Source organism: Acipenser ruthenus, chromosome 11 (genome assembly GCF_902713425.1).
Source record: "Acipenser ruthenus chromosome 11, fAciRut3.2 maternal haplotype, whole genome shotgun sequence".
Classification (NCBI taxonomy): domain Eukaryota; kingdom Metazoa; phylum Chordata; class Actinopteri; order Acipenseriformes; family Acipenseridae; genus Acipenser; species Acipenser ruthenus.
Genome location: NC_081199.1, coordinates 846119 through 868543, shown reverse-complemented (window position 1 = coordinate 868543; position 22425 = coordinate 846119). Strand labels below are relative to the sequence as shown.

Genomic DNA, 22425 nt, shown 5'->3' with positions numbered 1-22425 from the left:
GTTATACTGTACTATGCTTTCACCACAGTTCAACATGCCTCTCTGGGCTTCACTGTTCAATGCTTCCTTTGCACTACATGCCTCCACTATGCTTTATTACGCTTTGCTGTGCTTTAACTACGCAGTGTTACTACAGTAGACCGCAGCAGGTTTGTTATTTCTAGAGCAAGCTGAAGATCTGGGAAGTGGTTTTTGCAATGTTTTCCACAGGAAGTAGATATTGGAGGGATCCTCTCTGTGTTAACCCAGTGGTGTAAAGCTCTTCCGAGGATCTGAAACAATGCGGGGCGGGGCGGCTCCAGTGAAGTGGAGTGAATGCGAGGCATCAAATCGCTGACTGATTCCTTCCGCACAGCACTGGATACACATTTTCAGCTTGACCTGCTGCTTACAAGGTGTGAATCATCCGTGTGGTCCAGTGGTTAAAGAAAAGTGCTTGTAACCAAGAGATCCCCGGTTCAAATCCCACCTCAGCCACTGACTCATTGTGTGACCCTGAGCAAGTCACTTAACCTCCTTGTGCTCCGTCTTTTGGGTGAGACGTAATTGTAAGTGACTCTGCAGCTGATGCATAGTTCACACACCCTAGTCTCTGTAAGTCGCCTTGGATAAAGGCGTCTGCTAAATAAACAAATAATAAAAAACAATAAATGTAATACTCCTCAAGCAAAGAATCGGAAAACAACTTTTCACATCTATCCCAGAGATCTCTGAATCTTGGAAAATACAAAATCATGGCCAATAAAGCACATTAGGTAACAGATGGAAGAAACTACTAAAAAATCACTCCACTCAAAAATGTCAAATTAAAAGCCACTGGCAATTTTAAGCAAAAGCACAGTGTTTTTTTTTTTTTTTTTTTTTTTTTTTTTTAATGCTTTTAACACTGTAGTGACCCCTACTGGGAAAGCCATGTTAGTGCAGGCCAATGCTGTAGGGGCCTGTATTGAACAGCCAGTCAGCAGCCTTGTGGACCGTGAGTGACACAGCTGCACTCTCCAGCCACCCACTCAGCTGTTTCTCATGAACTCAGGAGCAGCCGGGTCTCCAAGCAACAGAGCTATTAATACTGTAGAACCCGTTTAAATGTCAGCTTCAATTTTGTCCCCACCAGTCTTGTCATCTGTTGAACTTCAAAGACTGCAGTGCCTGCCCCTCAAACAAACCCAACATATCTCCATTCACACACACATTACTGTCGGCTCACTACAGCGACTTTTAAACAGTGTTGTGACATTTGTTATGATGCCGTTATAATTATGTAATAATTACCACTGAAGGTGTGGTTTAGGTTTATACATGAATGAATGTTATAGGTTTGAGAATATGTTTGTATTCGGAGATTGCATACAGTATGCTATTTAAAAAACAGATACAAAATGTCCTCGTAGGTGACTCATGTTACAGTACTGTGAAAAGATACTTATTTTAATATGTTTGTGAAAGGCAAAATCTCTTGTCTACTCTAGATCGGAGAGGGCTGTATGCGTGTGTCTAACAGTCTGTCTGTCAGTCTACTCTAGATAGGAAAGAGGGCTCTTCTCCTCCTCTTTCTTGTTCCCAAATAGGAAACAAAGCAGGCAGTTACAGCAATGCTGCCCGTTTCCGAGGTACTGTATAAAGCACATGCAGTGTGAGAGACAGTCTAAAAGATGAATGATTCAAAGTGGCTTCATTAGTAACCTCTCTCCTAACCACCACCTCATTCATTCTGAATACTCGGCGGGGTTCAGAATATGGAGCAAATCCTAGCAAAGAGAGCCATTTAGATGCCTAGTCAGCAATATTGTGCACACAATTCCAGCGCATGACGACCAGCTCAGCGCTCCACCTCAGTACTTGTTTTGATTGATTCCCCAAGCGATCGCACCCCAGGGATTCAGCCATATTTCACTGCTGTGTGTTTCAGATCAGCTGTGTATCCTAGCCTTGCTGGGAATTTCAAAACATCAAGACTGAAAACGGTGTTGATAATAATGACTCCTGCCTCACATTAACAGAGGAGCTGTGGGACCAGCGAGCAGATTGTTAGCTGCAAATCAAGCTGCTAACAATCTAGTACTTTGATTTGAACTGAAACTGCTTTATCAGCGTTTATCAATGCACATGTGTCATGGCATTTCAGAGGAAAGGGGACAAAAATATACAGTAGCTAAGTGTACTACAGTAACAACACTGCTGACAGGCTCTGGTTTCTTCAGAGCCTCTGCTGGGAAAGCAGGGATCTCTCACTCGTAACACAACATCAACCCCAGAGTCCAAGATCCGACATCAATCCCAGAGTCCGAGATCCAACATCAATCCCAGAGTCCGAGATCTGACTGCACAGAATCCGAATTCCACAGCTGATCCCCGTCAGCAGCCCTGCTTCCCTCTCCCACTCCCTGGATAACCGGAGCCAGTGGCCGCCCCTGTCTGACCTCCAAGGTCAGCTTAACAAAACAACACATTGCTATCTTTAGATGGCCGTTACGCATTTGGAATAGCGCTACCACCGTTTGAAATCGCGGCTGTAGCTTAAAAATATATTTAAAAAATATCTTAGCAAAAAGCAGAGAGCTATTTAAAAACACCATCGATGAATTATTTACAACGTGGTCATTCGTCTCATATGCTACAGTATATGAAAGCCAAGCAAGCATCCCAGATAACAGGCACTTTGAAAGATTTCAACCAAGACTTTACTAGGAATCAATTATCAGAATTTTTTTTTTTTTTTTTAATGAAGCATGGTTTTTCTTCAAGAATCTCTGCTTTAAAAACTTCCCAAAATCAAATGAAAGCCCAGCAGAAAGACTAAGAGAAGCAGGGCTCCCCAAGGAAAGAACCGGCTGTGCTCTTCAAATATTCATGATCTGTGCTATGGGGGGGCATTTTTCATAAAACGGTATGAGAAAACCAAAACACACCCCTTCTGGGTTATATGGCTCCTTCCAGATTGCACTTCTGGGCATGCTACAGCACCACCCCCACCGGCTTGCCTACATGGTGCAGGAACCCCGTTTTGCACAGTGCAGTAACCCCATTCTACAGTAACCCCAGCAGGAACCCCGTTCTGTGCGGCACAGTAACCCCAGCAGGAGCCCCGTTCTGCACAGCGCAGTAACCTCAGCAGGAACCCTGTTCTGCGCGGTGCAGCGCCTGCGCAGGAGAATGTTCAGCAAACACACATCTGAGACTGAGCAATAAATCAACAGCAAAACACCTGAAACACGGGATCTGCAGACGATCTGAAGCAGCTCCGCCTCGTAAAGGCACACATCTCAGTGACACGCGCGTGTCGAAAAGCAGAGTTGCTAATTCAGGTCACTCAGAGTGTCCTTCACGAGGTGCGGAAGGGGGAGGGGAGGGAGAGAGGGATCAGTTCAATTTGCATTGATTAGTCTCGGTAATATTGATTTTAATTAAACGGCAATGGCATTTCATTCTCTGCAGTTTAGCCTAAATTCACCTCCTCGAGCTACTGCAAAGTGCTGTTTTTTATCTTCTATTTTCAGTATTCCACAGTGTGAGCTTGACCTTAAACAGTTTAATGGAAGATATCTCCAGGCATTACACACTGGAAAGTGCACCGAGTGAACTATTAAAAGAAAGGGAGGCATCGCATGTGCACAGCATGTCATGCCTCATGCAGTCTGACCATACTGCACTGCCAACTAAAAGGACAAGCAGTCTGCAAATCGCTCAGTAACATCATGCTTGCAGATGTGTCATTACTATGAGCGTGTGCTGTACAGCCCTGCATGCACGTCTATCATGTTGCTGCATTTTAACAGGGGCCTCTAGAGAAAGATTAAGAGGAGGAGTCACTATGATTTTGTGTCCCCTCCCTCCTGCTTTGCGTAGATCCTAGCCTTTATTTAAATAGAAAAGCCAGCAGTCAGATTGATTCTAGTGCAGAGGCCTCTCACCCTGCAGCATCTGAATCAGTGAAGATTGTCAAGCTCCCCAGTGCAGCTCCATTATCTAACCAAGCAGCACAACAGAGTCCTTGTCAAAAGAATGCACCTTCTTTATCCCCAGCAATACAATAAAACTAAAAATAGCTCAGACTGTTTAAGTCACTGTACAATTCTGTCCACCTATTGAAAGCTGTAGAAATTGTGCAACGGTTTGCTATCTGGAGCCAAATCGTAAATCTGGCCGCTTAGCATGCTGAGTGAATTGCTGTTGCAGAGGTCACTGATGACGGGATACAGTATAAGAAGTCACAGTCCAAGAAGATTGCAGAACACACTGAGCTACAAGAACATTGCCTTTATCAAGAAGTCTCAGCTGAAAGATTAGTGTCATCAGAATACACAGAAAGCTCTTACACTTGAAAACAGGAAGTCCATAGTAAAGAATGGACTTCCGGAGGAAAAAATGAAATTAGAAACTGTAACACAGCTTGATGCAGAACAAATGAACATGTGGACTCCAGTACTTTACATACACGCACACGCACGCACACACACACGCACGCACGCACGCACACATGCACGAACGCACGCACACATGCACGCACGCACGCACGCACGCACGCACAACAAAGGAATATAAATAAAGAAAAATACATTTTTTAAAAAAGAAGAGGGGTTAGTTTTCATTGCATAATGCAACCCAGTTTCAGCTAATAATCTCAATGTATGAATTAATCTTAAAAGAACAGAATGCTTGTTCTTGGCACTTTGGTTTTCCAGTAGGTAACACAAAGCATTTCTCAAAGTGGAGTAAAGTGAAGCACCCTGAAGTGAATGTTGTGAACAAATTACTATTACAGGTTTGTTTCACACATCGGAGTGCTACAGTTCCAGAGGAGGTGTATCCTTTTTATCCAGCGTATAAAGTGTGCATCTCACCAAGACACACAAACATCGCGCATGAAAAAGCTCACAGATTTATCAGGATTGTTGGCCAATAAGTGCTTCAAACACAGTTCAATATGGCTGTGGCTCACTCATGAGACTTTGCAATACAGTGTACAGCTTTCTTCATCAGCTGCAATTAGGGGGAAAAAAAAAATCTACATTCTCCATATCTGCATTCAAATAACTCTCCAATGTGCATATATAACACCCATCAGGGTACAATGGCCAGTGGCATCTTCCTCTGTACCTGTCCTTCCTCGTTCATAGCAGAGTGCATACAATGATTGACTGTTAGGGCAAAGCCCTGTTCTGACAAATATGCTGCTCTGTACGTGCAAGACGACAGAGCGAGTCGAACATATGTGCCTGCAATCTTGAGAGCAATCTGTTTTACTAATTATGAGATTACAGCAATTTTGTGTAATTAGTATTGTACCGTATGTGTAACGTCACAATTATATTGCTATGATCTTCTTAGATAAGAACTGTTATTTCTGACTGGGATCTAGAAATATTAAATAAAAAAAGGTAGCTGGACAAAAAAAATGAGGTCCGATACTGGACTTGGCTACACACAACATTAGCTGGGCATGTAAACTAGATATTCTATTATAATGCAGCAGTAGAGGGGTTTCTCCTGCAAAAAATGATCCAAGAATACATTTGCTATAGCATCCCCACGGTATACAGTACTGTCTTCTGAACCTGGTATTAAAATTCACAACAGTTTAAACTGGGTTATTCTAGAGAGAAGTGACGTTCTCTATCTAGGAATGACAGAAGACACAAAAGAAAGACATTAAAAACTACAAGGGATTACTCAAAGGGATTTGAAATACAGCTATTCTGACAGTATCACGAATAGATGCTTTATTTTAGCAGACAGCCACCTCCTTTGCTTTTAAACTCCAATGATCTGACATTCATGTCCAACTCCCTTCCCCTCGAGAACAAGTGAAGCAACACATCTCAAAACACAGAGCACCTCTCCTGCCATGTGCAATTGCCATTCAGAAACACAGAGCACCTCTCCTGCCACGTGCGACTGCCCATTCAGAAACACAGAGCACCTCTCCTGCCATGTTTGATTGCCATTCAGAAACACAGAGCACCTCTCCTGCCACGTGCAATTGCCATTTAGAAACACAGAGCACCTCTCCTGCCATGTGCGACTGCCATTCAGAAACAGAGCACCTCTCCTGCCATGTGCGATTGCCATTCAGAAACACAGAGCACCTCTTCTGCCATGTGCGACTGCCATTCAGAAACACAGAGCACCTCTCCTGCCATGTGCGATTGCCATTCAGAAACACAGAGCACATCTCCTGCCATGTGCGATTGCCATTCAGAAACAGCATTGGACCCGTCTGGAAGTGTATCACATGCAGTTTGCGTGTTACAGTAAGCTTTGTGTCAAGAGGGCTGCTGAGTAGAACAGAGGTGTGTGGGATTGGTGATTGTTTTCAAAATCACACAAGCAAGACATGTTGTGTTTAATGTATAGCGGATGTGAACAGCCCTATTGTGGCTCCTCTTGCTTCAGACACCCCGTTATGAAGAATCTGCCCTCTGTCTCTGTTACTCTCAGTATTGGGACAGGGTCTGCAGTTGCTAGCAGCTTGTCACTTTGTTTCCCAGGGTTCATCCTGTTTACACGTGGCTCAAGCAGAGCTGTGCTGACGCAGCTGCCTGCCCCTCCGACACCTCCCTCCACACCTGCTCCAGCACTCCACGCTCAGAGCGATGCAAGGTATTCCTTGTTTCGGAGGGGGGCGGTCCTCTTTGGCGTTTTAGGTTACTGGAGCTTTTGGGTTTGCTCAGGCTGCATCAGTGTTAGATATTGTGCATAGACCATTTTTAGGATTTACTATGGTATTATTTGGCAAAAGAGCTGTGTTTAAACTTACAGTTTTAATAAATGTAAGATCTATTACATATTTCATAATGTCTGGCTTTTATGTAAAACTGCACCAGTGAGGTAGGTGGATGTCTTTCAAACTGAAAACAATGTTGACGTCTGTAGCAAATGATTACGACACCCCAGTGTCAGAGAAATTAATCACAGTTTACATCTTCAGGCTGAGAATCAATCATGCTATCCCTGCCAGCCAATCGACTAATGACCCATTTCAAATCTCTTAGTACAATGCCATACGTAAGAAACAGGTGCTTTTGCATAACTACAGTAGATTGCCATGTAGGCACTCTGCGATTAGCTTGGTGCTGCAGCCCAGCGGCCCTGCCCCTCCTGGCCCTGTGCCAGGCATCCTTTTCACTTCCCCTGTGCATTATTAAATGTTGCATGACTTCGATGCCACACTCCAGCCCAGCCAGTCATTAGCAGCCCTACATCACGGGGAATACCCGACACTCGCTGACCACAGCGATTCAGACACAGGGCCATTTGGACGGCTAACTCCAGATCTCCTCGATGGACTGTGTCCTCCCAGTGAACCGCCCCTGCAATGGTAAATCCAGCGCTGGAGAGGGCTTTGGCTGCAGTTAATGCAGTAATTGGAAGCCAGAGACAGCAGCCGCACTCTGTACAATCTGTCCTAGGGTTCCCACGATCCACACCCACATTTCATCTGGCCCATGTTATGAGTGAGTAAGGGAAGAAGGGTGCCTTGCTTAGCAATTGCCAACAACTTGGTTTAATACTGCTTTGTGCCAGATTGGCTTTACACTCCGGAACAGCTCGCCTGGGTCTCCTTGGCTTGCTGAGAAGCCATTAAAACAGCAAGGACCGATTCTTCATGTAATAGTTCTTGTTCTTCTGAAGTCATATGAACCAGCACAAACCGAGTGTGCCAGGGTCACTGAACCCTGTTGATTATATTCTTAATGCTAACGCCACCACCTCCAATAAACCCCATCACCTCTACCACTGGGATCTCCCAATGAAGCAGGTCTTGAAAGCCCTTCGCTGCAGAAAATGTCTCCTGGCGGTCAGACCGTTGAAAGGAAACCAATGCAATAAAAGCCATCAACATGACAACAGATACATCTTCTGACCTTTATTGACAGCCACTGAGAACCTGCAAGATTACATGAAGGTGAGAACGTAAGGGCGGTATTTAGAGAATCAAACGTGACTATCACCAGCATTAAAGTGGAAGCTCAGTCACACAGTATGCTATTGTGAGACTTTTACAGCAGGCTAGGCAAGGGATTCAGGAAGTTCAGGGTCTGCTTTACAAAGGCTCTGCCTCTTCCGAAGCCTCTAAAACATAAAATAAATTAATCTATTAAAAAAAATGTTAAAATGTCTTGGTACTGTACTGTAATGCACTGCAGCTCTATAGGCTTTTTCAGTCTCCTGCACTCTGATGAGATGACAAGCCTTACCAGAGCTAGAAAAGAAGCTTATGGAAGGTTGACGTCGATGGAGTGGACTCAATCCTAAATCCCTCCCTTCCTGCCAGCAGGCCAGGAGTGGAATTGTAACTCTATTCTCATAAGCAAAGAGGAGACAAAGCCTTGCTGTAGCTGTAGCAGCACTATGCCTGTAGAAGGGTGGGTGTTTCATTTCTAATGACGTAACCCTGATGCTTACGGTAGACACGGCTCTCCTCATAGAGCTGACGGACGCCCCCAGGGATCATGTTCAGCGCTTCCCTCTCTATGCTGTAACACAAGATTTGGCAATCTTTCCTTTTCGTCTAGGAATACTGCTCTAGCCTGGAAAGACTTCCAGAACCATACCCGACGATGCCACCCGCCTACATCATTTAAAAAACAGTATCTGAAAAAAATAAGAATTAAAAATAAAGAGGAGGTGTTCCTGTTCTAACAGTGATTTGAATTGTGCATTGCTGGACATGCAGTGCTGTGTCACAAGGGAGAATCTGAATACCTGGATGAACACAGCCCTGCACGGTGCTGACAGAGCGGTGTAGTGATTACTACAGAATCAGCACATGAAGAGAACTCGATCAGCTGCAAAACAGCAATCGTCTCGTGTTTGCAGCTGAACAGACCTGCTGATTTATGCTGCTTTTTTAAATGGGCCATTTGCCACGATTATACGAGACAGCCATGGGTCTCCGCTTCAGAAACCGGGGGGAGGGTCCTGTGGAAAGTCATTTGGCATTGTTCCACAAAAAGCAGATTACAGAACAGAGCGATTCCTCTGCAGGGCTGAGCGCAATCACTCCAGTTCACTTTCCTGTTTCCTAAACCCTCTGTCTGTCACCAGCTCAGATACAGAGAGTGGCGACTTTAAAAACCTTTAATGTACTACAAGGTGTACAGTGCTTCACTAGTCTTACAAATCCCAAGAAACCTAGCTGCTAATAACAGCTAGAGCCCCACTGTTACAAACCTAGCTGCTAATAACAGCTACAGAACCCCCACTTAAACCTAGCTGCTAATAACAGCTACAGAACCCCACTGTTATAAACCTAGCTGCTAATAACAGCTACAGAGCCCCACTGTTATAAACCTAGCTGCTAATAACAGCTAGAGCCCCACTGTTATAAACCTAGCTGCTAATAACAGCTACAGAACCCCACTGTTACAAACCTAGCTGCTAATAACAGCTAGAGCCCCACTGTTATAAACCTAGCTGCTAATAACAGCTACAGAACCCCACTGTTACAAACCTAGCTGCTAATAACAGCTACAGAACCCCACTGTTACAAACCTAGCTGCTAATAACAGCTACAGAACCCCACTGTTACAAACCTAGCTGCTAATAACAGCTACAGAGTCCCACTGTTACAAACCTAGCTGCTAATAACAGCTACAGAGTCCCACTGTTACAAACCTAGCTGCTAATAACAGCTACAGAACACCACTGTTACAAACCTAGCTGCTAATAACAGCTACAGAACCCCACTGTTATAAGGTTGCCCTTTATACTGTAGAACAGGATTTGCCCCATAATACCATTACACTAGCACCTGTGTTATCTCTATAAACACATTGCAACCTCTTACCCATGGCTCCGGACTACAAGGTTACAAATTCAAAATCAATTATACGTCAGCAAAAGTCCAAATTAAAAACAGCCGGCATTTCACTCCCACAAGGCCAGAGAACTCTGGTTACAGCCAGTACGGTTACAGGCTTCCTCTCCATTACGCTTAATCAATCACAGGGCATATTCTGATGGAGCAGCTAGTAAGACTGCAGAAATGTTAAAAAGGCCGCGTCAACGCATCTACGATGAATCTATTCTCTACGACTGAGCCAACGGAGGAATTTATGATCTGGCCAATTAAACACAAATGAATTGCTGGGCTGCTGTATTAACCAGACTGGGAAATGAAAGAAAGCAGAAGAAAATGCCCCCAGAGCTTTTTTGATCAAGGAGGTCCATGACTTACAAATAAGATTATAAACTGGTTTTTGGGCTGTACAGTATGGTCAAAGACCACACTGTGGGTCAGACTCGCTAGGATTGCTTCTCCAGTCAATAGTCAACAGCACGTTCTTTTCAGAATCATTTAAAAATGTCAGGGTAACAATATAGAACAACAAAGAATTTCCATTTTTTGTACCAGGACCAAACGCTTAGTAAATCCACAGCAGATCTTTGCCTGGAACTGGTGTCTATAAAAAGAGCCCTCGATGACAGTAACAGATTCATCATTTTATTAATAACATGACACACGATACAGTACTGCTTCATCCACAGAGGCACTGCAGCGTCAAGTCACTGTGCCCCCAGCTCTGTCAATCCGAAACCCAAACACAGAATTCATTAGAGGACGGGCTTCAAAATGAGCTGGCACCGTTATTATTCCCATCACAATGCTTTATTATTATCCCATTACAATGCTTTATTATTACCATTAAACTGCAGGTAAATCATACTGTTTCACAATCACTAAAATTACAGTACTTCCATAATGAAACCAACAGCACTGTTCAAGACTTTACCTGACCCCATTAAGCAAGTCAAAACGGGCTTTACTGCATGGTTGCAGTTTTATTGCAATCATTTTTTATAACTATCGATTGAAAACGTATGCAACATTAAAAAGACAAACCTGACGCCATTGCAAGTGCAAAAGCATTCATTAGGGGTTTAGGGAAAAAAAAACAATTATCTGTAGCTGAAAGTAGTGATCTACACGTGACCCTCCTGTACAGTGTTGATTATTCTCACTATCCGTGAACACACAGCAGAGCACAATTATGACCTTGTGTCACATCACACCACATTTCCTTCCCTTCAAATTGATGCAATTGAGGAAATTAACTTGTTTTGTTGCTTCACTTCTACATTGAGTTTTCATGCCCAAACGAACCAACCCCACCTCCTTATTGAAACAAACTCTGAAGGGAATGTTTTTAAAAGAATCTGAACCATCCGAGACATCAAAGAATGTGTATTACAGTTAACAAAAAAGAAAAATCAAAGCTCTAGATAAAGACTTTTTAAAACACATTCTCTGAGGAGGAGTAGATTTGATCATTACCAAACCCGTCATTCATAAGAAAGTGTGGGTTCAAGTTTCCTGATTATAGGGGCTGGCGCTTGATTTCATCTTAACTCTCAAAAACCGGAAGCCAGTTTGTAATCAGTGAAAACAGCTCTTTCTTGCCTTTGTTGTTCCTTCAATTATCGTAGCAAGACTTCCTCTAATCCCAGGCACAAAGTCCGGGTAAATCAAAGTGCTTTCAATTGAAAATACTTTCCAATTTAACAACAATATTGCAATCCCACCCCTGGTTGGCAGTGAAACAGGCCTACCTGAGGATTACTACACATCCCCAGTTTCTACATGTTTGTGCCTCGCTTAAAATGCTGTACCTATCAAATGCATCTTTTATTCTGTCTCTTGAGCAGAGCAGATTTAAATATTTTTACATTTCATGTTTGCATGCTCGGATTTGCATGAGATTTCTTCCCTGTAACATAATCCAAACAGAGCAGCATGACGGACTGTCTTCCCCTTCCTTCATTGCACTGTACAGTGTTACTGGAACGTCAGCCTGCTGGCTTTTAGTTTTCTTACAGCACTCCAGTGTTTCCAGTGAACTCTTTTGTAAAAGCCAGCATCTCCTTGTTTAGCAATGGAAACGAAAGAAACTTGGTAGACAGTATACTGTATACATTGTAATAAACATAGGCCTATAGAAACGATGAGAGGAGGACACTGGAGGGATAAATGTGGCTATTTATTGATGCAATTCAATGTTCAGAACAGCATCCCAATGAAATGCATAATGAAGAGATCAAAAACCATCTTCAAAACCCTTTACACTGGGAGGATGTTCTCATTCGTTTACAGGACTATCGCTTTGTAATATACTACCAGGGCTAACTATCAGCACCAACGAAATAAAATAAGCAAGCTGAAAACACAGCCATTGTCGTCCTTAATTATTCAAGCTGGACAGTGCTGTGGGATACACATCAATATTAAAAGGTATCAAAAACAGTAGGAAACTGGTTGTTGGCTGTCGTAATAGAATGGCGTTACATATACCGGACATAAATCTCAAACAATAGCAAGCTACCAACACAATCCCAAACTTCAAAAGTAATTTACTGTAATGCAGTGCTGCTCCCCTCTGCTGTGATCCAGAAGTTCCACTGCACCACACACAGTTATACAGTGCAATTAAGTATTTGCTTCTCAAATCTATTTTTACAGTTCCAGAAAATTGATTCGATCAATGCTAATGTCAACGTGTGGTCCACTACGCTCCCGTTGATTTGAATATCTCCTATAAAACCTGATGTTAATCTTGGAAACATCACTTCATCATGCACACATCATGCAAATACTGCAAGCGAGCAAGGCAGTGGCAGTGGGGAGTAATAGCAGACAGCTATTTGTAACCTTCAAAACTGCAAATGTTTTATAAAAAATATTATTGAAGATTCTCCGGTTTGTACAATCCCTGTGCAGTACTTTGCCAAGTGCCTCCCTGCAAGGCAGATATACAGTAATGCCGACACTGCACCATTGATCTTCCCTGAAGGGTTGCTATAAAAATGCATTAACAGCCTAGTCTCTGGATCTTCAGCTTGAAAGCAAATCTCATTACTTGGGCATTCTGCTGCCTGCTTTTTAGATTTGAAACGCAGCACAATTTGGTTACATTTATCTGTAGACTGCAGTATATGGTAAAGGGCGGTGTGTAGTAAACCGTTTCAAAGTTATTCTCTAGAATTGATTTTCTTAAATACCATAAAATGACCCACAGTACAGCAGTGATTTTAACGTCCCGAACGACTGTGTAAAGCAACCCCAGTAGAAACACATGCAAGGTGTTAAACTGCAGGGCGCCCCACAGAGCACTGGTTTGCCTTTTCCATTCCACTGCTGGAATGTTGGATCTAGACCTACTCTACTTCTTGCTACAGTAGGATGGCCATTTAGCATGGATACTGTAGATACTGGAGTCACCAACAGGGAGGGTTCAGATAACCTCAGACTTTACATATATGTTTTTTTTTTTTTTTTTTTAAATCTAGGACAGTGAGCAAATCAGACTTGCATAGATACCCTGGGGGACTCATCCATAACTTCAAAACACTCCAATCATAAACTCAGAGGCAACATCATGAGAAGTTTAGACGAAGCCGACAAGCTTTTCAGTGAAGGGTTTTCAGGGACGATGGCTACAGTTACCCGACACACAGCCGTGTGACTGCACACGTGCACGCATGTTATTACAGCAGTCCAGCCCATTCAATCCCTGCCTTACACTGGCTCCTCTGTGGCAAGGTCTCTTAACAGATTTCCGTTTCATGTTATTCCTAGCTGAGCCCCTCAGCCAAAATAAAAAAGGAGGAGGAGAGGCCCTAAATCACTACCACATGTTCATGGATATTACCTCTGCTGCAGCTCAGCTAAAAAGAAAGAGTCCCCCTAACCGCTCAGCTCCATTGGAGACCAAAATGATTTATTTTGTGGTTTCCACCTCTCTGACCTTTAGACAAGAGTGACACCCATTCCGACAGGCTGTGCCTAGGTGATCCAATTCCAGCTGGAAGCAGGTTACAGTCAAGAGATCCAGGATCGAAGCAGCAAGTTAGGAATACCTGATGTGGCTGCCTACAGTACATTCAACCCATTTACTTGGATAAAAGACTGCATGGAATGGGGAAAATTAGTTGACTACATTGTTACATTGATATCAAACTACTGGCAAGCCCAAGACTTCTGAGGATCAAAGTTCTGTGTATTACTGTAGGACCCATCACCAGATGAACTTGGGCATGCCATTGGTGGGATGTCAGTGACAATGTACTGTACCATTTCCATAGAGAGCCTAAAAATGTGCTTCAGACTTTACAGGGATTGAGCTGAAAAGCATTTGACAGAGCTGCCAGGCTTTTTAAGAAAAAGATTGGAAGGCTTTCTCGTCCCCAATTCATTGAGACAACAATATAGGAAGTGCAACCTCCACGTTCATTCGCTTTGTCTTCATGTTTATTTGCAGAGGCTCCTTGAGATAGAAAGTGAGCTGGATCTGTATGCGGGTTGGCAAGCTGAGTGAGAAGCAGACAGAAGTTTTACAAAGGCAATAATTATCGCTTTCCTGCAGCACCAGTGATTATGGAGAATACAGAATGCACCGCGCAGCGTGACAAATTAACACACAAGCAAGGAGGTTCAATCGGAAAGCAAATCCATTTGTTCCCAGTCAACCTGTCACTCTTCAGGACAAAATACATATTTAATTTCTTAAACGCGCCACACAACACTAGCTTGATGTCATATCAAGTAAGCAATAAATACAAGAAAAAAAAATCCTTTGTACTTACAAATGAAAAATGAAAGTCACATTTTTTTAAAAAAAGCACTTGGAGAAGATTTATGAGTCACCTTCATGTGTTCATGAGTGTGTGTATGTGTCCGCATCCCTCTCTCAAGGGATCACTTAACGACACAGTATACAGCAAGCTTTGAATTGACCTCAAAGCAAATGTCTGTTTAAGATCTAAAAAAAACTAAAACACATGCAAGAAGAAACAGAATCGTTCCGTCCATGAGATCAGTGCCTGCCTCTGGCTTCAGCTTGGGCTCAGTTAGCAATGATGTTTTCACTGCAGTAGAAACGTGCTTGGAGTCCTCTGCTTTGCTGGGAGGTGAGAACAGGTGCCGGGGTGCGACAGGCAGTCAGGTGCCTTTCCAAAGGAGCCGTGACTTTCAACTGCTACCAGAACAAAAAATCAGCTGGGTGGTGCCTCGCTAAACATGCAGAAAAAAGAACAGCAGCACAAAGCAGTGCTGGGATTTCAGTATTGTACTGCAGATTAACAGTCCTGCTGAGAGAGTGATCTTGAGCAATACCCTGCAGATTTAGCTTGGCATTTTAGAGACTCAAACGCCCTTTCTGGAGCCAGAGTTATTGTACGTTTGGCCCCGGATGTGCTCTTGTTTGCCCACCAGAGAGAACTATTGGATCTTAATTGCTCTAATTTGGTAATCAGCGTTGGCAGATTAAATAGACTGTGCCAAACGTGAACTCACAGACTATATTTAATTGATCCAAACTGTGTCGGATTATAATACTGCAATCATTCAAAGAGGGCTCTTTTGAGAACCAGCACATCTCACAGTGCAAGTCCTTTCCTTTAGCGCATTTCTTCCAATGGCAACATTTCAAATTGCAGGGAGTATTATTCTGGATTTATATCAAGGTCCGCCGCCACTACCAAGATAATTCAGGAAATTGCATTCATAGAAAAAAAAAAAAAAAAAAAGCTTACTGTGGTTATTAACCAAAAGGTCCTGCACAGGTACTGTAATTGATTAACAAGTACAGTACAGTACACTGGATATTCAAGCTACGGGGGCACATTTTAAAAATGCACACAATTAAATTGCAAGGCTTAACGGTACTAGACGCTCAGGAGATTGGTCTTTTTGGAGGCAGATTGTACAAAGCTACACACTTAAACATTTTCATTTAATTGCAGAAAATCCTACAATAGGAGTAAAGGTTAAGAGTGATTTGACTTTTTTTCAGGAAATGCTTAGTAAATGAATGCTTTTATTCCAATCAAGTGGCTCTGTGTAAACATATTAATCCTCTCTTTTTTTTCTGGACCCAGCAGAGCAGATGTAAAGAGCTGATGACTTCTAAATGTAACGGGCTTGGTACTAGTTTGTTTCTTTATGAATCTCATTTAAATTAGGCCTGCATGGAGTCAGTCCTAGCATGCAGAGGGTACTGGAGAAACTGTAAACAAATCCATAACATGCTGTGAAAATAAACAGTGCTGTGGGCTGCACAACCATGAAGGGAACGTGCCATGGTTTAATGCACAAGACCATCACGTGCAGCTGGGCAAGGTGTTATCTCTGCATTTAGGAACCGGCTGTTTTTCCTTGTTATATAGCCTCTATATCTCTATCTATCTACACACACACACACACACACGCAGGTATATATATTAGCTGTCACAACCCAGAACAGGAAGAATGAACATGGGATAAATAGTGGAGCTATAGAACAACCCAGAGCTTCTGGAGACCCACAGTGCTATACAGACAGGTTGTTGTCATCTTTCAGACCGCACTCTGGAATAACCTCTCCAAAACATCATAGTCACTTACTAGTGAAGACTATGTAGCGATAGTAAATGGCACAATTCAATATTACTATACAAACTATTGAGTGTTTTATAATTATTGATGAATTACAGTGAAGACCGGGAGTAAGATATACATGTATATATATTTTTTTTTAAAAACTACGCAGGAGAATCAACATTAATAAACCGTGTGCATACAGTACAGCAGTCACGTCTTGAAAACATTTCATTGACAGCCTTAATATTCCACACTATGACAGGAGAGCATCATCACCGCCCAAAGGATGTTGCCACCTACATACAACTAGCTGCATCCTTTCATTTATCACCATAACAACCCCTGCGTGCATTTCAAGTTCCAAATGATCCAGCACGGAGGAGTTCTATTTTGGAAATAAAGCCTGCCTGTCTCTCTCTCTCTCTCTTGGTTGGACTGAAATTGCTATTTTTCCAGGTGATTCTCCTGGGACCTGTTCCATCACACACAGCTGCAGTGATGGAATCAGAATGTAGCGACAGGAGGATTCAAAAACGGGAGACTTACTGTATAAGGAATCAGCACAGCAAAGAGCAGCAGGGTTTAGCTTTGAACTAAAACCCTTTCTTGTTAGTCACATCAATCAATCTGTATTTTATATAGCGCCTTTCATAGTGAATCACCATCACAAAGCGCTTTCACAGAGGATGAAATACTTTTATATCCAGGTGACTATGGGATTACTGTCTTATTGGTTTATGGGGGTTAGTGACCTGCATGATACTGTAATATGTGTGGTGCTCCCCCCCCCCCCCCCCCCCCGTTTACTTGCATGGAAGTCTTGGACGAGTCTGAATAGCGTGATCGATCCGGAACTACTGTAGGGTTAGTTGGGTTTCAAAGCAGTAGGCGCCACTGTAAGCACATTTCAATGCAATCTGCCCTGTGGCAAGCTTGTGTACTACAATAATCAGGTGCTAGTACAGCTTCTTCTTTGATCAATTCAGTGCAGTACTGTAGTGAATCAACAAAGCACTACTGCCCACTGCCATGACAACAAGCACCCCCCCCCCCCACCCCATCTCCTTGTCCAGATCTGAAATGAATCCTCTCGTACACCCGGTACAAGAGCACAGGTGCAGTACAGGCCCTCTCTCACCTGCAAAGCATTAAGAGATGGTATTTTAGATTGTTAAAATAGAACACACAGTGCTCTCACACTGAAGCCCTTTAGAGATCAAACAGATATTACACCAGATGTGAACTTGTGAAAGCCCCCGACCCCCAAGCCCCTCCGTCCGCCTTGTTCACTTCAATCAAACTGCAAGATCAGATCCACAAAATGGCAGATCTGCTCCAAAATGGCTCCATCAGGCAGGACTGTGTGTGACACAAATACACACACTTCATTGCACACCTGAATTCTCTAGTATGGTACAGTACCCGCAAAGCACCCTGCGTACCCCCAAAGTACCCCGAGAACCCCTGTACTAGTGTTCCTGCTTTTCTGCTTCACTGCTATACAGATGGTACAGTTAGAAGTATTATAATACTGCAATTACATTCATCTCCATTCAGAAACAACTTGCAAAGCGTTTATGGTGTACAGTACAATCATTTGTTTTTAATTGGGTCAGTTCTTGTTCATGGAGTGACTGGTTTAAGAGAGCTCAGAGCCCCCTTTATTGCCGACACGCAGCCCAGTTTTCCTTGTGGTCTTTGCAGTCTAACAGACAAGCCCCTATTGGGTAGTGGGGGTGTAGAGAGATTAATTAGTAGAATGAATGAATGGCAGCACAGGGCTGTGAACACACCAGGTTTCCACCTACACTACTTGCCTGTGCTTTTTTTTTTTTTTTTTTACTGCTGTTCATTATAGACCTGCTCTTTGACCGTCTTGACTATTTCACAGTACCTTGGATCTTACTGATAATAATCAACTGTAAGTAATTGCCATTCCTCGTGGATAAAATGTGCATGGAATAGCTGCAACTTCAAACTATCAAACCACTCACTCTGATTAAAAAAAAAATAAAATAACACTCTGAAGTGCAGTTCAGAACAAAATCCACTGTACAGATTCCTTCCCATGCTGTAGCTTCCCTTGTGTGCCATGAATAATTTCACCATGCCCATTCATTCACTAGCTGCACCGTCCCTGCACTACACTGTAGGTTAAGCAGCTGATGCAAGCAGGTTAAGAAATGGGATCAACGACAACTCAAACAGCAATTCGTGTCAAATTGTTCACAACACAGCAATGTGACAGAGGAGGCTAGAGAGAGGACTTGCAGATTATTGTAACCACGCTAGTCCAGTACACTGCAGCGCAGCCCTCAAACCCGGTTCAAACTTCAGAAATGCCAATGTCATTTAGAAGATACGTCAACACAATTGCTGCACTGTGCCTTGACAACTAAAAGTAATCTACTGTAGCAATCTGCAGATAATTACTTTTTTTTTTTTTAAACCAACGCTTGAAAATGCAATCTTGGTAATTTTCCTGTGAACCGATTACAGCTGATTATAAAACATACTGGTTAATGCCCATTTAGCGAACGAGTTGGGACATAAACATCACTCAGGAATTGAGATTTAATTACGATGCACATCTAGATGTTCCTGATTATCTGCAAAACCAATATTCTGGGAAGCTGCCCAGCGGAGCTCTGTTAGGAGAGCACAGCGTCTCAAACAGAAATATGGCACTTTTGAATGGAAAAAAATAATAATTCTGTTTGAAAGGCCTGTCAGATATCCTGTCCACAGTACATCTTCAAATGTATTTATTTAGCCAGGACAGAACCCTTTTTATTATTATTATTATTTATTTCTTAGCAGACGCCCTTATCCAGGGCGACTTACAATCGTAAGCAAATACATTTCAAGTGTTACAATACAAGTAATACAATAAGAGCAAGAAATACAATAACTTTTGTTCAAGCAAAGTACAAGTGTGACAAACCACAATTCAATAATACAGCAGATAATAGTGATAGTTACATCAGGATATGATTAAATAGTGATAGTTACATCAGGATGTGATTAAATACAAAGTACTACAGGTTAAACACTTGGCAGATTACAGTATTCTGAAGTACAGGATTAAATGCAGTAAAATAGGGACCCTTGAGATATACAGCTCATTTGCAAGGGCTCCTATCTTGTTTTTGTACCCCATTTATAATTATGCTCCAGTATTTCCCTGGCAGTATAATGAACTGGGAGCTCCTTGTTCAGCCTTTGCTTTTTCTAGCTCATCCTTCACACTGGACGCTCCACAGGTAACTCCGTCCATCAGAGCGAGTTGAAGAGACCCATTACTGCCAGCACACAATCTCAACTGGGGCAGACAGGGGTTCTCGGGTTGAATTAAGACTCCCATTGCATAGCAGTTTGATCCCTTCACGGTTTTAATAAGACACATCTGAGCTTGTTACCTACACACACTGTGGCTAATCAAGCACGTAGTAAAACTTGAAGAAGGGTGTAATTGCTACGCAGTTTGAGTCTTACCGGTACTTCCATCTCTGGTTTAAGCTGAACCCAGCTAAATCTGAAATCACTTTGAAGCCAGTATCCTAGAGGTGGACGCCACTGTCTCGTACAGTACAAGGACCTTTCCACTGTGCCACTCAGACCCCAGCTTCTATTGGAGCGCTATGCCCAGGTCCAAGTGAGACAGACAGCCAGTCTGAAACAGACGGGGTGAAAACAAAAACTCTTATTGGCTGACTCTCCACAGAACGAGCCAATGAAATCCAGTAGCAGTTTGGAGACTTGCTGCTAACAGCTCCTGTGTGGGTCCTTTCTCTTCATGAAATTGGTTCTGACCGAGTTGCTTGGAGTGTAAAAGGAAAGATGAAAACCCAGCTGTTTCTTTGCACACGGTGTTATTCCAACTGCACTGCTGGTCTGGGGATTAAGAAAGGTTGAACACCATGAACCTTGCATTTGCTGTCAGCCCAGATATACGAGTCTGACTAAGCATGTTGGTTCTCCCAAACACATTGCCTGATTACCCTGAAAAAGGTCAAGTCAAAGTCAGTGCTGTTATTATTGGTATGCATTTGTGTATTACTCTATGCATTCCTGTATTTGTCCTATTAGCATCTAGGGCATCAGTACACAGCTATCTAGGAATCCTATACTACACTAGCATGCCGGGCATCAGTACACTGCTATCTAGGAATCCTATATGTTTACTGAGCCAGCATACTGCAAGTCAACAATAAAGCTGCTATTTTAAAAGGTAATTTACTGTAGAGGAAATCATGATCCCAGTACAAACAAACATTCAAATGAAATGCCCTTTTTTGCTGCTCAGTTATTTATCATTCAATGCATTCTTGTATAAAAGGTCCAGTCCAGTGCAGTGTGTGAAAGGGCACCACCCTAAATTCCACTCTTTTAAGTGTCTCCTGTGTTAATGAAGTACACCTGTTCCACTGAAACTGCAGCTTGCCTCCTTCCACCCCAAATCAAACCTCAGTAAAACCCTTCTCCCCTTGATGGGAGCTCACACACAATCACATAAGAGGACTCTGCACACTTCCAAGACCAAGCTGGACTATAGACATCAACGTAATTAACATTGGTATGATGGTAGGAATAGGTTTCAAAAGCAGGTGGCCCACTGGTCATCCACAAGCTTGCTATTAGTAATATAGACAGCACAGTGCTGTCTGGTGGTGCACAGGAAATTACATTAAGCACAGCAGACCAGACCCGATAAGTTGAACAACAACATCATAGATGAAAACGTGAAGTAGCCAGAAGTGACCAAGCAAACCGGTTTCAGCACCAAACAATAAGCCAGTTGACTCCAGTACTTTACAAAACAGCAAAAACTAAACAAAACTAAAAACATCGTCGACTCGTGATCGAGTTCACGTAAAAACAGCTGACAAAAAAAGTAACACAACATAAACCACTACTGCCCTAGACCAGTCCGTTACCCGGCTATAGTTAACAGTACCAACGCACAGTGCATGATTTAGATTAAAACACACACACACACACACACACACACAAATAAACTGTAGTTTGTATTTGCAATTAGTTGTTTAAAAAACTAACACAAATATATTTCGACTAAAGACAAATTAACAGTCAAACAGCCAACTGTTTAAATATCGCATTTGGAAAAACGGGACCTTTAATATTATTATAACAACTCGCCGGTATGAGAAAATACGAACATGCAGTTCAAAAACATTCATAAAGACGGTACCACGTAGGCCTATAAATTCTGTCAGAAAAATAATAACTCTCAGAGATCCATAGCAACCGCCGGGTTCTGCGAGAAGTACCTCGGTGTGGGTACGAGACAGCAAAGCACATAGCAAAACGGGCTGTTTCATTCAGACCATTTCCAGTTTATCACGCAAATACACAGAAATAATTAATAAATAAATAAATACACTCACGTGAAAACAAAGAATAAAGTAGTGGATCCCACGAGAAGAGTGGCTGCGGTGGACACAGGGATGTATTTGGTGGGTTTAAATCTCTTTCCAGCGCTATTGGGCATTCTGTAATTTCCACATTCCTCGTTTTTTTATTCCAATAGGAGACGCATGCAACACACACACACACGGAGAATCAAAAGCGATGCAGTACAGACAGCAGCTATTTAAGCAATCTCTCCAGCCCCGGTATTAAAAACCCCACACATACAGAAAGACATACAGAGAAAGAAAGACGGAGCTTCTACCCGTGGAAATCCAGCCCACCGCTGACGTCACCGCGCCGCTTTAAGGTGGAGCTCTCATGCAAAAGAGATCTCGCTGTATTAGCATATTCACTAGACCACTATTTCCATAGTCTTGTTCTTTATGCAAATCACACTTCGTTTCCTCCAATATGTGCTACCCTGCTTTGCAGAACAAAAAGTCCACCTTAAACCTGAAGATGTTAGCATGAACTGTCTCTTTGTATGTAAAGGTGGGCTCTGCATTTAAACGCGGAGGGGTGTGTTTAAAAGTGTTTGCGGTTATGTTTATTAGACTTGATAGTTTTATTTCCACTTAAAACAAAAAGAAAGGTGGACATATGTTAATGTAGGGTTGCATTTTCTGGATCTGTTT

The 22425-nt window shown here is 42.7% G+C and overlaps 1 protein-coding gene across 1 annotated transcript in view; it reads right to left on the bottom strand.

Annotated features, from left to right (window-relative positions):
* Positions 1–22101, bottom strand: part of LOC117426577 (palmitoyltransferase ZDHHC8B-like) — a 45370-nt gene extending 23269 nt beyond the window's left edge. The window contains exon 1 of the mRNA XM_034901839.2: positions 21766–22101. Within this exon, the coding sequence (XP_034757730.2) occupies positions 21766–21869 (104 nt within the window). The 5' untranslated portion in view covers positions 21870–22101. The remainder of the gene's footprint in view (positions 1–21765) is intronic.
* Positions 22102–22425: the final 324 nt, after the last annotated feature.